This window comes from Orycteropus afer, unplaced genomic scaffold, assembly GCF_000298275.1.
Source record: "Orycteropus afer afer isolate SDZICR_OR568_19922 unplaced genomic scaffold, OryAfe1.0 scaffold00078, whole genome shotgun sequence".
Classification (NCBI taxonomy): domain Eukaryota; kingdom Metazoa; phylum Chordata; class Mammalia; order Tubulidentata; family Orycteropodidae; genus Orycteropus; species Orycteropus afer.
In genome coordinates this window covers 2,759,374-2,775,357 of record NW_006921665.1, presented here as the reverse complement: position 1 = coordinate 2,775,357, position 15,984 = coordinate 2,759,374, and the positions used below count along the sequence as shown (strand labels likewise).

General features: G+C 43.8%; 1 protein-coding gene across 1 annotated transcript in view; it reads right to left on the bottom strand.

Moving 5' to 3' along the window:
• The window catches only part of RUNX1 (RUNX family transcription factor 1), a 330,881-nt gene that overhangs the window by 82,154 nt on the left and 232,743 nt on the right, over positions 1-15,984 (bottom strand). Inside the window, exon 4 of the mRNA XM_042781001.1 lies at positions 6,602-6,706. Coding sequence (XP_042636935.1) covers positions 6,602-6,706 — 105 coding nt within the window. The remainder of the gene's footprint in view (positions 1-6,601; positions 6,707-15,984) is intronic.

Below are 15,984 nucleotides of genomic sequence, written 5' to 3'. Positions count from 1 at the left end.
ACCCAAGGAGGGGTCGCTATGAGTCGGGGCCGACTCGACGGCACATAACAACAACAACAACATTTACATTCAATAGGAGCTCTGGTAGCATAGTGCCTAAAGCATCTGACTGCTAAGCAGAAGGCTGGCAGTTCAAACCCACCAGCCACTCCTCGGAAGGAAGGCTGACCAATCTACTTCTGTAGTGATACCACCTCAGAAACCCAAGGAGGTGTTCCTATGAGTCAGATTGGACTCTATGACAGTGAGTTATTTACATTCAAAGTCACAGGAGAAAACTGTATTTCTATAGCATAATCACAACAAAGTTCTTTAAAAAAAAAAAAAAAAAGCAACTGAATGATGAGAGTTAGCTCTTCAAATTGACTTATTTTAACCAGAACTCTGTATGGGGTTGCTATGAATCAGAAGTTGACTTGGCAACAATTGGTTACCTTTCTTATTGAGGAAGATTTTGTCAGCATGAAAGCTGGTGCCCCAGCATGTGGCATGTCCCAAAGATAGCCTTGCTGTCTGTCATTGTGACTCTCAAGAGCTCAAGCCCAACAGTCATCTTGGAGGTCTCCTTTAACTCACTGGCAGAAGTTATCCCAGAAATGGCCAATATTATTTATGCTAACCTTCTGAATTTTTAATTAGGTGTCTTCTCAACATTCCAGATGTAATGGAGACCTGACCAGACAGATGTTGACTTATGACAATATGAATGACTGTCCAAACCACACCTCCAGAACAGGGCCCCCAAAATGTCAGCGACACAACCCCTTGCTCTCCTTAACCTCTCCAAAGCAAAATATCATCCTTCCAGGCACTGAGCTAATTCAAAAATTCATAAAGTATTGAGTTAAATATCTGCTGAGAATATTGTTTAGATGTTGAACCCACCCAGAGGCACTACGGAAGATGTATATTTTTGAGTAGATATTTCAATTGGTGTCTCAATATTATTAGTCACACTAAATTGCAAACACATGGATTAACAGAAATATAAAAAATAAATAAAAACAACTCTCAAGTACCCTTTGCTTGAAAAATCCTCTCCCTGTATGTCTTAAACTACAAGACAAGTTTTCAATACGTTGACAAGCTACTAAATGCTTCATTTACTAACTGAAAACACAGTCCTCCTTTTCCCCTCCATCTAGTGCAGCATGGGTGAACCCATCCCTAGCAGGGAAAACCTCCTGATGATGTTCCTTCAGGGTCCCTGAGTGGCACAAACAGTTTGCATTCAACTCCTAACTTAAAGGTTGGTGATTCAGACCTAACGAGTGATGGCATGGAAGAAAAACCTGGCAATTTGCTTCTATAAAGATTCCCTTTAGCCAGTTATACTCAAGTCAGTTCTGACTCATAGCAACACTATAGGACAAAGCAGAACTGCCACACAGGGTTTCTGAGGCTGTGATCTTCCAGGACGCAGACTGCCTGCCACCTCTTTCTCCAGCGGAATGGCTAGCATGTTTGGATGACTGACCTTTCAGTTAGGAGCCAAGTGCCCACCCAGTCTGTCACCAGAATGCCTCCACAAAGATTGGCAGGTGCCGTAAAAAATAATAATAAAAAACCCTGTATACCAGTTCACTCTGTTAACACATGGATTGCCATGAGTCAGAATCAATTTAATGGCAATGGGTTTGGTTTTGGATTTTTTGTGTTCTTTCACCATAGTAACTTTAATTTTCAACAAATAATAATTCTATATTGGTCTAAGATATAACAAAATTCCAGTGGAACGTTGGAAAAATCCAACAAGTTCTGACTCGTTGAGTGACAGGTTGATTACTGGAAAAAAAAGAAAGGCAAGTAACCATTTGAAATAAAAAATATTTTGAATTGTCTTTGGAAGACACTTTTGCTACAAAACCCTGGGAGTGGGATGGGAAACATTCTTATCCCATTGGCATGGCCCATGGACTGGTTGTGGCATATTCTTTTATGCTTAAGCTTTTCCTCAATTTACCCAAAGGGCAGAATTAATAAGTTAAGTTTTCTCTCTGGCTTTTTGCATGAAGACTTCAAGTTGAAGTCCCTATGCTTATAACAGAAGCACCATTTGCCCTTTGGGCAATCCACTTCTGTAGTGATACTGCCTCGGAAACCCAACAAGGGGTCGCTATAAGTCAGGTCCGACTCGATGGCAGTGGGTTTATACAATCTTAAAAGGAGCTCTGTTAGCACAGTGCCTAAGGCATCTGACTGCAAACCAAAAGGTTGGTGGTTCAAACCCACTAGCCACTCCATGGAAGCAAAAACAGGCAATCTACTTCTGTAAAGATTTACCACCTTGGAAACCCAACAGGGGTCACTATAAGTCGGAATCGACTCAGTGGCAGTGGGTTTCATTTTTGTTTTTGGTATACAATCTTAAAGGAGCTCTGGTGGTGCAGTGGTTAAAGCATTTGGCTTCTAACTAAACAGTCAGTGGTTTGAACCTATCTGTTCTACAGGAGAAAGATGAGGCAGTCTGCTTCTGTAAAGATTCACAGCCTTGGAAACTCTATGAAGTAGTTCTACTCTGTCCTACAGGGTCACTATGAGTTGGAATCGACTCAACAGCAGTCTTTTTTTTCTTTCCAAATACAATCTTAGGTGGGGACAATGGTGGTTCAGTGGTAGAATGCTCGCCTTCTATGCAGGAGGCTTGGGTTTGATTCCTGGCCATTGCACCTTATGTCAGTGGAGCTTTGTGTGTTGCTATGATGCTGAACAGGTTTCAGTGGAGCTTCCAGACCAAGACAGCTAGGAAGAAAGGCCCGGCAAAAGACTTCCAAAAATCAGTCAGTGACAACTCTATGGATCACAACAATTGAATCTGCAGCCAATCATGGGGACAGTGCAGGACCAGGCAGTGTTTCATCTTATTGTGCATGGGTTTGCCATGAGCCAGGGGCTGTCTTGAGGGCAGCTAACAACATACAGTCTTAGAGCTGGGACATACGTGAGAAGTAATTTAGGCCAACTCTTCATTTCCCACATGAGGAAACTGAGTTCAGGTTATAAAGTGGGTAGGAGATGATGAATAGACAATATGGTATGAATGGAGACAAGAATGGACAGATGGATGGAAGATAGATGGATGGAGAAGAGTACAGAATTAGGTATCAAGTGCTCTTCATTCTGCTTCTAGCTCTGTCACCAATTAGTAATTTTAAACCCCAGTAAGTCAGCTAATTTCTCTGGCAATTGGGGCTTAAGCCTTGAATAGAATAGGTCCCTTTTAGCCCTCCTAGTCTTTAATTTCATGAAATAAGAGAACTTCTGAAAACTATTTACTTGTGATGCCAGGGCCATTTTTCCAGCATCTCTCAGAAATCACAGCACCATAATGGTGGAAAAAGCAAACCAAACTCACTGCCATCGTATGGATTCTGACTCATAGTGACCCCCATTGGGTTTCCAAGCCTGCAAATCTTTACAGAAGCAGACAAATTCATCTTTCTTCTGGGTAGCAGGTGGTGGGTTCAAATCACTGACCTTTTGGTTAGCAGCCAAATGCCTTAACCACTACACCACCAGAGCTCCTTATGATGGAAGGGAAGTCTTATAAATCCATAATAGTAACTGTGAGCAAAGTCTCACCAAAAGGAAGAAGTTCCCACCTTGAATGAAGATGTTCAAATAGGGGAGTCTCTGGGGGGACACAAACAGTTAAGCACTCGACCACTGGCTGAAAGGTTGGTGGTTCTAACCCACCCAGAGGTCCCTTGGAAGACAGGCTTGACACTCTGTTTCCAAAAGGTCAGAGACTTGAAAACCCTATGAAGCACAGTTTCTACTCAGACACACATGGGGTTGCTGTGAGTTAGAATTTACTCAGTGGCAACTAACAACAAGATGTTCGAATAATAAGATGAAAATGTCGTGCTAAAATTAGCTGTGATGGTTCACCATTGCATCATGGATGGATAGAAAAGTCAGTTCACCTGAGACACCTTGGGGGTGTGGGTGCATTTGACTTTTTTCTAGAAGCCCCTTGTGAAATGGGAGACTATGTACTTAGGGCCATAAAATCTCTTTGTATCATACTTATAACCACCCACTTATTTTTTCCCTAGTCCCCAAATTCCATTTGGCAGGAAAGATTGTAAAAATGGGTGCCTCTTTGGAGCAAATCCATTCTGTCTGTTCACAGGACGCTTCTCAACAATGACTGTTTTCTTAAGTTAGGAAATAGCACAAAGCAGAGTGAACTGTATATCCAGGTGGGCAGTTATAATTGTACAGACATATTTTCCCCCCTGGCTGCCAATTCTGAAAAGTGTGAGCAGCCATTATTTGTTTCTAAATCTCCACCTTCTTCTTAGTCCTTTGAATGTGGCAGGAAATGCTGAGTTTGGGAGCAAAAACTCTTTTTTTTTTTAATGTATGAGGGAAAAAAACAGAAGTAGAGGGTATATTAAGGGGTCACCTGACTAAGCCTTTTCCTCCAGGCAGGTCAGCATTTGAACTGTCCAAGAGATGGCTGTGGCTTCTATTTTTAAAGACAGTGATTCTACAGTCTCTAGAGTGAGTCTTTCTCAAGGTCTAATTACCCATAAAGTCAACTTCCTTATACCTAATAACTGCCTCTTCCCACCCCTGCTCTCGCTATAATGTAAACTTGCTTCCTCTTGGTTGCTGGGTGGTGCAAGGGTTAGAGCACTTGGCTGCTAACCCAAAGGTTGGAAGTTCGAGTCTACCCAGAGGTGCCTTGGAAGAAAGGCTTGGCAATCTACTTCCAAAAAGTCAGCCATTGAAAACACTATGGTGCACAGTTCTTTGATACACAGGGTTGCTGTGTGTTGAAAGTGACTCAATGGCAACTGTTTTTTTTCTCTCCCCCTCTTGTTGGGTACCCTTTGGAGAATAAAGGCACCTGCTTGGTAGTTTATGCTATGCTTAACACAGGGTCACTATTAGTTTTTAGTTAGCTGTTTACTTTAGAATCCTATAAACTACTTATGGTGGTTCCTGGTGTTTGTTATAACTGGGTGCTCCTATGCCTATGACTTGCTTTACACATATAAAAGAAAATCTAGGGATGTTATGCAGGCCCTCAGTTTCCCAAGTCTGGATAGCACTGGAGAGTCCCAATGGTCTGAGAGGGCCATTTGGCTGAAAAGGAGGCCAGGAGTAGAGGGAGTCCCAGAGCATGGCAAAGGGCAGTCGGTGTGTGTGTCAAGAGCACAACCATGAATGGTATGGGATGTCTTGGGGCGGGGGTGGAGCTGGCCTGGTAGGTGCAACTGATTCTCTGCTGGGCTCTGCCCACTCATCCATGTGTCATTGGGAATGCTGAGCTGGCACCCACAGGTGGTTCCAGAAGGCCAACAAGATGCTATGAGGCTTGTGGCTGAGACTGTAGGAGAGCCTGCTACAAGCTGCTCTGATCAGTCTCCGAAGGCTGCCCTACAGCCCCTACAGGAACCATCACGAGAAGGTCCTCTCAAGGGGTCTGGGCCCAGGAGCAGCAGCCAGAGGAGCACAAGGCATGGTCTACTGGGGGGATCATGACATTTCCCGAGTTCATTCTCTGCTACAGGCACATGGCACTGTTTCGTTTAATCTCATAAAGCTTTTGCTACTATCCCCATTTTGCAGATGAGGAAACTGAGGTTTAGAGAACTTCTGTAACTTATTTAAGCCTTAAGTATCTAAACCAGAACTCCACTTGTTTGAGCCTTGACCCCACATTCTTAACCATTTCATTTAACATCCTGCTCCTGACTTGCCCCTATCTCAGCTTCCAGGGACAATCAGAAGCCCTGGTTTTCAATACCCTTTACCCTGGAAGAAAGAATATTCATTTTCTGCCAGGGACCTGATATGTTTTGGAGGCATGCAGATGCTGGGTGGGGGCTCTAGTCAGCTCCACAGACCTAGAACAGTAACCCAGCCTCAGATCCTGGTGAAGGGTGTGGTTCTGGAAAACAGTGTTACTCTTGTGTTTACTCAAAGATAGTCATTAAGTCACTGTGAAGACATCTTTTCTGCAGACTAAACAACCTTACTCCTTTTTTAAAAGCTTTCCTCACAGGAGCTATTTTTTTGGTACCAACGTTCTATATTTACTGGTTTTTCCCCAGGCACTCTTCTACCCGCCTACTCTCTATTTAAAGCCATCCTGTAATAAGATTTTGATCCATGTCACAGAAAGAAAGGGTTATTTCCATAGTTTTCATCTCAGTGGTTTAACAAAATCAATAAAAGGCTGACCTCAATGGTGGTCCACTATAACACTCAGCTCTTTTCTGGCTACTCCAGTACCTGGCCAGTTTTCTTCTATCTACTGTTTGCTTCTGATCTTGAACTTCACATTGTATTTGGTTAGTCCTCGGTCTGCTGCAGCCCTGAAATGGTCCTAACATGTACTTGGGTCAGCCTGATTTCTTTCTGTCTTCTAAGCGAGACTTTCAGAAGAGCCAAGTACATAGAGATCACCTTTCAGGAGTAAGAATATTGACAATGAAATTCTCTCTCCCAGAAGGGGTCTAGTATTCCCCTTGGGCTAAGGTTTTTTGCCACATATGAAGTGTTGTTAGTGGAGCCCCAGGATTCTGAGACATGGTCCCCAAGTGCATTGGCCTGGGGATGTATTGGCCCCAAGGGGCTTACTTACTTCGAGGTTCCCTGGGTCCATCTACGGTGATTTTGATGGCTCTGTGGTAAGTGGCGACTTGTGGTGGGTTTGTGAAGACAGTGATGGTCAGAGTGAAGCTTTTTCCTAGGAGAACACAAAAAAAAAGAACAAAAAAGAATGAGGTGGCAGCCTGATTATAACTGTTGTATGATTGGTCATTAATTTTTGCTCTCCAGCCCTCAAACTGGAAAGAGGACAGTGATTCAACACACAAAAAAACCCAAATCCAAATCCACTGCTGTCAAATCAATTCCAACTCCAACTATAGTGACTCTATAGAACAGAGTAGAACTGCCCCGTTGGGTTTCCAATGCTGTAATCTTTATGGAAGCATCCTGCTACATCTTTCTTCCATGGAGCAGCTGGGGTTTGAACTGCTTACCTTTCAGTTAGCAGTCAAGCGCTTTAACCACTGCACCACTAGGGCTCCTACTCAGCACAAGTGACTGGTTTTTCCAGTCTTCCCTTGGTTGGCTTTGCTTAAATGCTGGTATTTGTCTTGGCAAGGAGCCTTGAGGAGACTCAAGTCATTTTCAATCAGCTGCTTAACTTAAAGGTTGATGGTTCAAACCCTCCCAGAGGCTCCGCAGAACTGCTTCAATCATGACTACAGCCAAGAAAACCCTGTGTTCCACTCTGTAACAAACAGGTTGCCATGAGCCAGAATTGATTCAATGGCAATGGGTATAATACCTCACACAGAACATGGAAATCCTGGAGCTGCTTACGGAAAGGTTAGAGGTTCCAATCCACCCAGAGGCACCTGGGAAGAAAAGCATGGCAATCTGCTTCTGAAAAATCAGTCTGGAGCACAATTCTACTTTGGCACACGTGGGGTTACCATGAGTTGGAATTGACTCCATGGCAACCGGTTAACACTTCACACAATCATATGGCTTTAACATAATTATTAATAAATAACACAGGATTAAAAGAGATTAGAATTTATTTTCTTTAAAGTCGAGACTCCAGGGATTCAACTTCTGTGGAGAACACTTCGGTAATGTCTATCAAAAGGTACAATGTACACACATCTTTTGAACCAGCAATTTCACTTCTAGGAATGTGTCCCACAGATAGACTTCCACATGTGTGAAACAAACATGAACATTCACTGGAGCATTTTTATCATAATAAAAGTGGAAGGAATCAGAATATCTATAGGAGATTGGCTTAAATAAAAGTACATCCATACAATGGAATCTGTTACTATTGTTAAAGCAGTAAGGAAACTATATGAATTGATATGGAACTACCTCCAACATGTAGTTTAAGTTAAAAATACAAGGTACAGAACAGGGATATACTATGCTAAAAGGTCTGTGTGTGTATTACGTACACACACACACACACACACACCCCTACTTCCTCACTTATTGACTATCTTGTTATCCAACATTTCACATTTACAACAACTTTGAAAAAATTCTCAGGCAGTGCCTCCAATGGTCCAAGCCCCACATGGGGCTGTCTGGGGCATGCTCTGCATGGAAGCCCATATATCGTGTGGCAATGATCGGACAACATGGGGGATGGGGCCAACTGGCCACAGGATGCCTTCTTCCATTCATTCATGACATCTTGGTCCAGACATGGAGGGCACAGGGTGATGGCAGGATGATGTGAGGGCACAGGCAGGCAGGCAAGGGGAGGCTGAGTGAGGGCCTATAGGTATCAGGGAAGTTGATGGGGGGAGGTGGGAAGAGGGCAGAGGGAAGGGGACCACGTGGGGCTGCTGGGCCAGAGAAGACAGTGTGGGTTGTGGGAGGTGGTGAGTGGAGGATAAGCAGGTTCCCTGCCCAGGGCAGGTGGTGAGAGGTATTGGACAATAGTCAACCACCACCACCACAGCTCCCAAACCCTAGTTGGAGAGGAAGGGGAGCCTACTGTATCATGAACATCCTGAGAGGTACCTGAGGTGCCCTCATGGGCAGAGAGGGATGAGGGGGCACTGGCACTAAGAGCAGGCACAGCCCCTGACTAGAGCATAATGCCAATTTCACGTAACAACCTGGTGTTTGGAACCTAACCAAATTGATTTACAAGGAATGGGTGTATAGTCATTTTCCCTGGGTAGTACAAATGGTTAAATGCTTGGCTACTAACAAAAAGGTTTGAATTCACCCAGAGGCGCCTAAAAAAAGAAAAAAAAAAAAAAAAAGCCTGGCAATCTATTTCAAAAGAGCACAGTCATTGAAAACCCTAGGAAACACAGCTCTACTCTGACACACATGGGGTCACCATGGTCACCATGACTCAGGAATGACTCAACGGCAGTTGGTTTGGTTTTAGGTTATAGAGTCACTGCTAGTTCATTGGTAGTATTCTTACTTTCCATGTAGCAGACCCAGGTTCAATTCCTGGCCGGAATGCTCCTTGGAAGCAAGAATGGCCAGATGTTATCTCACCTACTTTGGTCATGTTGTCAGAAGGGACCATTCCCTAGAGAAGGATACAATGCTGGGTAAAATAGAGGGTCAACGAAAAAGGGGAAGGCTCTCAAAGAGATGGACTGAAACAGTGGCTGCGATGATGAGCTCAGGTATAGCAAGGATTATGAGGCTGGTGCAGGACTAGGTAGAGTTTTGTTCTGTTGTACACAGACCTGCTATGAGTCGGAGCTGACTCAACAGCACCTAACAACAACAGCAACAAAAGCAACAACACCTCATGCGCAGTCACCAACCATCTATTAGTGGAGGCTTGTGTGTTGCTATAATGCTGAACAAGTTTCAACAGAGCTTTCAGCAAAGATGGACTAGCAAGAAAGGCATGGTGTTCTACTCCCCAAAATCAGCCATTGAAAACCTTGTGGATCACAATAGTCTGATCCATAACTGATCACGGGAATGACAGGACTGGGCAGCATTTTGTTCCATTGTACATGGGGTCACCATGGGTTGAGGGCTGACTTTACACCAGTTAACAACAGGGTTGTTCTAGTACACATATGTGTATATGTGTGTGTGTGTGTGTGTGTACATATATTGTGTGTATATATATAAATATATATATATGTATGTATGTATTTATTAAACCAAACTCACTGCCATTGAGTTGATTCTAACTCATAGCAACCCATTGGGTTTCCAAAGCTATAAATCTTCACAGAAGTAGATTGCCCCATCATCTTCCTGCAGAGCAGCTGGTATGTTTGAACTGCTGACCTTCTGGTGAGCAGCCAAATACCTTACTCATTGCACCACCAGAGCTCCTTATCTGTATGTATACCAAAAACCAAACCATTAAATCAATTCTGACTCATAGTGACCCTCATTGGGTTTTCAAGGCTGTAAATCTTTATGGAAATAGATCTTCTCATCTTCCTTCCAAGGAGCAGCTGGTGGGTTTGAACCACCAACCTTGTGTTTAGTAGTCAAATGCCTTAGGCACAAACACACATAAATAAATAAATACACACACACACACACATACATATAAATATACAGATGTGTGTGTGTGTGTGTGTATATATATATATATATACATATATACATACACATACATAGGATCTCTGGAAAGATTAAGAAAAAAAAAACAAACTCGTAGTAGTGGTTAGCCTTAGGAGAGAACTGAATATTTATGGCAGAGGAGCAAATAGAAATTTATTTTTATTCTTCATTTTTTGTACATTTTTAAATTATACTATTTTTACTACCTATTAAAAAATAATTACTTTAAATAATAATTAAAAAAAGACTTCAGGGAACCACAAGGTCAAATTTGCAACTTCCCTTTTTCCCCTTTTCTTAAACTCAGGGCAAAAAGGAGTAAGAAAAACAAACCATGTCCATTTCTCCCTTCTGACTTTGTAGCCCCGAGAAGCAGGAAAGTTAGAATATCTAAATTGGAAGATAGGCTAAATTAGAATTATTCTCTTTGTATTTTTTTAAATACTAATTATAAAATTAAAGAAGTGATGTTTTTGAATTGTGTTATTGGTGAAGAATATTGAATATACTATGGTCTGTCAGAAGAATGAACAAATCTGTCTTGGAAGAAATACAGCCAGAACACTCCTTAGAAGCAACGACGGGGACTCTTCACCTCCTGTACTTCAGACAAGTTGAAAGGAGGGACCAGTTCCTGAAGAAGGATAGCATGTTTGGTAAAAAGCAAGGGTCAGCGAAAAAGGAGAAGACCCTTAACAAGATGGACTGACACAGTGGCTGCAACAATACGCTCAGACATAGCAATGATTGTGAGAGTGGTACAGGAGTGGAGAGTGTTTCATTCTGTTGTTCACAGTGTTGATATGAGTCAGAACCAACTCGACAGTACCTAACAACAACAATTGTTGACTGATTTAAAATATTATTTTAAATGCCAGATATTATTAGAGACATTATAGTCAACAAAGAGACATAAAAACACACCAAAAAACCATTTGCTGTCCAGTTGATTCTGACTCATGATTCCCAATCTCATGAAATAAGCACATTAGATTTTATAGGCTTCGATTAACAGGTGGTGGCACTAAAGCTCAAAGAGGTTAAATAATTAGTCTGAAGTCACACAGCTCATAGGCACAGCAGAACCCAGGCCTCCCAAGCTTTTTAGTGTTTTCCACTTTATTGCCACCTAAGTCATAAACTCCTACCTGCAAAGTCAATGGAGTCAGCACCAGGAATCCTTACTAGCAGTATTTTATCCAAGCTCTACTGCTGCCCAAGAAAGTGAAAATATCTCCAGTGACTCTAATGTACACACACTGGTACTCGACAGTTAACTGTAAATCTGGGTTAGAGTTCAAAAGTGGTTTCTTACGGAATTGAATTTGGGTTCCTGGCAGTCGAGCTCTGAAGGATCTTCCCCTGGTTAACCACAGACTGGTCTGTTTGATTGGGAATTAAGTTCAACCAATACAAATATTCTTGATGTTGTTGCTCATAATTAATAATTCTATGATTTTATGCCCATTGTTTTATGTGCATTGACAAGCCATTTCCATCCAGCAAAAGCTACCCGGTTTGGGGCATTTAGCCACAGCAGTGATGGTTCAGTGGTAGCATCTTCTTTCACCTTCTACACTGGAGATTCTGATTCAATTCCCAGCCAAGGCACCTCACGCACAGCTACTACCCATCTGTCAGTGGAGGTGTTGCTATGATGTTAACAGGTTTCAGTGGTTTCAGACTAAGATGAACTAGGAAGAAAGACCTGGCAGTCTACTTCTGAAAAATCATTTCGTGCAAATCCCACGATCACAGCAGTCTGATCCACAACTAGCCATGGGGATGGCACAGGACCTGGCAGGGATTCTTTCCATCGTGCCAAGAGTCGGGGTCTGACTGGCTAGCTACTAACAATGATGATAACATGGCTTGCAAAAGTGGAGATACTCTGGCAGTTGCTCTTACAATGGACTCATTTCCAGCTTGCAGTACAAGGATACCTAACTTATAGATGAGAGATGATTTTTTCTCATAAGTGATATGTTTCCACAACATGAAAACTCTGCCTTCACTTTCCAGTTCCTCTGTACCCTTCTGACCAGATCTGGCCCCATACCTGACAATTGGGTACTGGTTACCAATGCAGACACATCACCAGCATTCCACACAAGGAGCCATGGGCCATGATCTCCTCCCTCCCACCCCCACTCCCAGCCCCTTCCTGCTGAGGCACAGCCTGTCTTGGCCAGCACATGCAGAAGTGGTGGTGGCTGCACCCTGGAGTCCTTGTGTTATTAGCGAGCTTCCTTCATTAAAATGACCTGTGGGCCTGGAATTTTAAGTGTGTGGGTGTGGAGAGTGAAAGACTCTCAAGTGTTTTTCTCAGGAAGCTGTAACCAGAATAGTAAGGCAGCAGAGAGGAACACAAGAGGGTAGGAGTAAATGACCAAAAAAACCAAACCAAACCTGCTGCAGTTGAGTCACCTCCGACTCAACGGGACTGTGTAGATGTCAATGTAGAACTGCTCCAAAGGGTTTTCTTGACTTTAATCTTTATGTAGGAGCCATAGTGGTGCAGTGGTTAAGCACTTGGCTGCTAACTGAAAGGCTGACGGTTCAAAACCACCAGCTGCTCTGTAGAAGAACGATGTGGAAGTCTGCTTCTATAAAGATTTACAGCCTTGTAAACCTATGGGGCCATTCTACTCTGTTCTATAGGGTCTCTAAGAGTTGGGATCAGCTCTATGGTAATTGGTTTGGTTTGGGTTTTAATCTTTATAAAAGCAGTTTGTATCACCAGGGTTCCAGCAACGCAAAAATGGGCACTTACGGATCCAATGGAGGGGTGGGAGGCCTGGGCGATGAAACAGAATCCATGCTCATGCTTGCAGCCTGAAGTGATTCCTGGCTGCAGAGGTCAAAGCCTCCCAGGATTGGCTTTGGCCTCCAGGGACAAGCAGAGGCCTTGACCCCTGGGCTGACCCTGTGTGTGCTGATGAATAGCTTCAGGTATCAGCTCCAGATGGCAAGCTGTGGGCCACAGGCACCCTGTGAGGAGAAGATGTGCACAGGAAGAGGCTAAAGAAGGAGGGGAAAACAGGAGTCCTCTTGCTCACAGAAGGCTGGCCAAACCAGCCATTTCTAGCCAGAGGTTGGGATCCAGGAGGAATCCTACTTAGAGGAATGGTTCAAACCCACCAGCCACTCCTCAGAAGGAAGGTTGGGCAATCCTACTTCTGTAGCGATACCGCTTTGGAAACCCAAGGAGGGGTCGCTATGAGTCGGGGCCGACTCGACAGCACATAACAACAACAACACAAGGACTGAATAAGAAGGGAAGAAATGACAGGGCAGAGAGGGCTTGCTTTGACTTAAGCAGCGAAAGAATCCAATTATAAAACTTCATGAAGGTGGAAATGCACAGGGTGATACTAAGAGTGTAGACTCTCTAACCAGACTGCCTGGGTTCAAGTCATAGCTCTGCCACTTGCTAGTTATGTGATCATGGGCAAGTTACTTTACCTCTCCGAGTCTCAGCTTTATCATTTGTAAAATGGGGGTAACCACAGTCCTTCCCTTATAGTTAAGGAAGTAAATTAAATGATGATTGGAAAGCAATCTCTCAGTAAGTGTTTCTTTAATTGTCATTAAAGATATTTAAGACGTGAAAGGTACGCTGATTCCTTTGTAAAGTCCTGGAATGGTGAGAGATTCTGCAAGGAGCAGCTGGGGATGGGGTGGCCACTGATGTCTGAAGCTGTGAGCTGGGTCGGAACATGAGTATCAGGCAGGTAGGTGCCAAGGAAGCCACTGCCAGCATCATGCCCTAGACTGTGGGGATTCAAGCAATCTGAGGAGACAGGAACACAGAGGACAGGAGGCAGGGCTGTGGAACAAGGTCTAAAGATCCACCACGACAGGTTCAAGTTCTTCCACTAGCTCATGCCTGATTGCCAGTTTGCGACCTTTGTAAAGCACAATTGGGACAGGCTAATACCCTACATGGTAGCATAGTGCCTAAGGCACTTGACTGCTAACCAGAAGGCTGGCGGTTCAAACCCACCAGCCACTCCTCGGAAGGAAGGTTGGGCAATCCTACTTCCATAGTGATACTGCCTCGGAAACCCAAGGAGGGGTCGCTATGAGTCGGGGCCGACTCGATGGCAAATAACAACAACAACAACAATACCCTACATAAACATGCCAGGCCAAACTTTCCCTACTGGACACATGTCATGCCCTCAGATGCCACTTTGCTCATCCAAATGCCAGGGCAAAATGTGAACGGCTTTATTTAGTTTGGAAGAAGGTCAGTGTGAGTCTGCCTGGACACTTGCTGCCCGTCGCATTGTCTCTCTAGGCCAGGCAGCTCTGGGGTCCCAGGTCATTGCCTTATAGTGTGTTTTATACTGTCTTGCTACGTACAGTCCCCAGGGCCAGTGAATCCTGACAGCTGACTGTTAGCTGGCTAATCAGTCAAGGCTGGATACTGCAGTTCCACATGGGCCTTGCAACCAATGCCATCCACTTCCTCCTCATGTCTGGGAAGTGGTTAAGCCTCAGAGTTTTGCAAATGAGTACACTGGTCACAAAAGGTGAAGAGAAAGATATTGTTGTTGTTGTTGGTTGTCATAGAGTGGATTCTGACTCTTGGCAACCTCATGTGTGCACGGTAGAACTGCTCCATAGGGCTTTCATGGATGTGACTTTTTGAACGCAGATTGCCAGGCCTACCTTCCGAGGCACCTCTGGGTGAGTTCTCACTGCCAACCTTTCAGCTAGTAGTTGAGTAGTACTTAACCATTTGTGCCCCACATGGACTATGGATGACTCAAAATTATTTCTCACCCAGGAGTGGAGTAACATATTTTAAAGGTCATGGCAATGTCTTCCTATGCCCACAGACATCATGAGGGATTATGCTCTCACCTTTCCAACTTTGATTCCTAGTGGTCCTTAGCTACCATCGAAGCAGCCAGTGACTAATGGCAACTCCATGCACAGAGGAATAAAATGCTGCCCAGTCCTGTGCCAACCCCATGATCGGTTATGGACTGCTGTGATCCATAGGGTTTTCATCAGTTCATTTTTGGAAGTAGATAGCAAGGCTTTTCTTCTTAGACCATCTTAGCCTGCAAGGTCTACTGAAACCTGTTCAGCATGATAGCAACTCACAAGCCTTCAGTGATAGATGGGTGGTGGCTGCATATGAGGTACTCTGGCCAGGAATGGAACCCAGATGTCCTGCATAGAAAGGGGAGAAGTCTACCAGAAACCAAACCCATTGCCATCCAGTTGATTCCGACTTCTACCAACATTTTAGGGCAGAATAGAACTGCCCCATAGGGTTTCCAAAGCTGTACATCTTTACGGAAGCAGACTACCTTATCTTTTCCCCACAGAGCTGTTGGGGGATTTGAATTGCCAACTTTTTGGTTAGCAGCTGAATGCTTTAGCCACTATGCCACCAGCGTTCCTCCTGAACCACCATACTTGGTAGTCAATCCACCTCTATGGCTCCTCAGGCTCTAGGCTCTGTTTCATTCACTCCTAGTGACGTAAGTTTGAATCTGTGAGTCATCTTCTCCTTTTGGGCAGTTTCAGTGGGATGTGAAACTCGCCCTTCTTCATACAAGGGAAGGCTGTACCTTGCTGAACACAATTACGGCAGTTCTTACTTCCTTGTGCTTCTCTGCAGGGAAGCCCACTGTGCTCACAAATGTTAAGAAGAGTGTGAAAGAAAGAGTAAAGCAAAACAAAAATGCAGATTTGGAAAACTAGAAAAGCCAGGAAAGGCTCAAAAGTTGTAAGTTGTCTGTTTGTAAATTTAGGAAATCCCAACCTAAAGAGTCTGAAATGTTGTAGATTTGCTCAGCCTAATTCTGATCATGGATTACATGGATTACTGTACCTTCAGATGGTGGGGGAAATCTGTCTTTGGGATATTTTGTAATAAGATACTTTTAA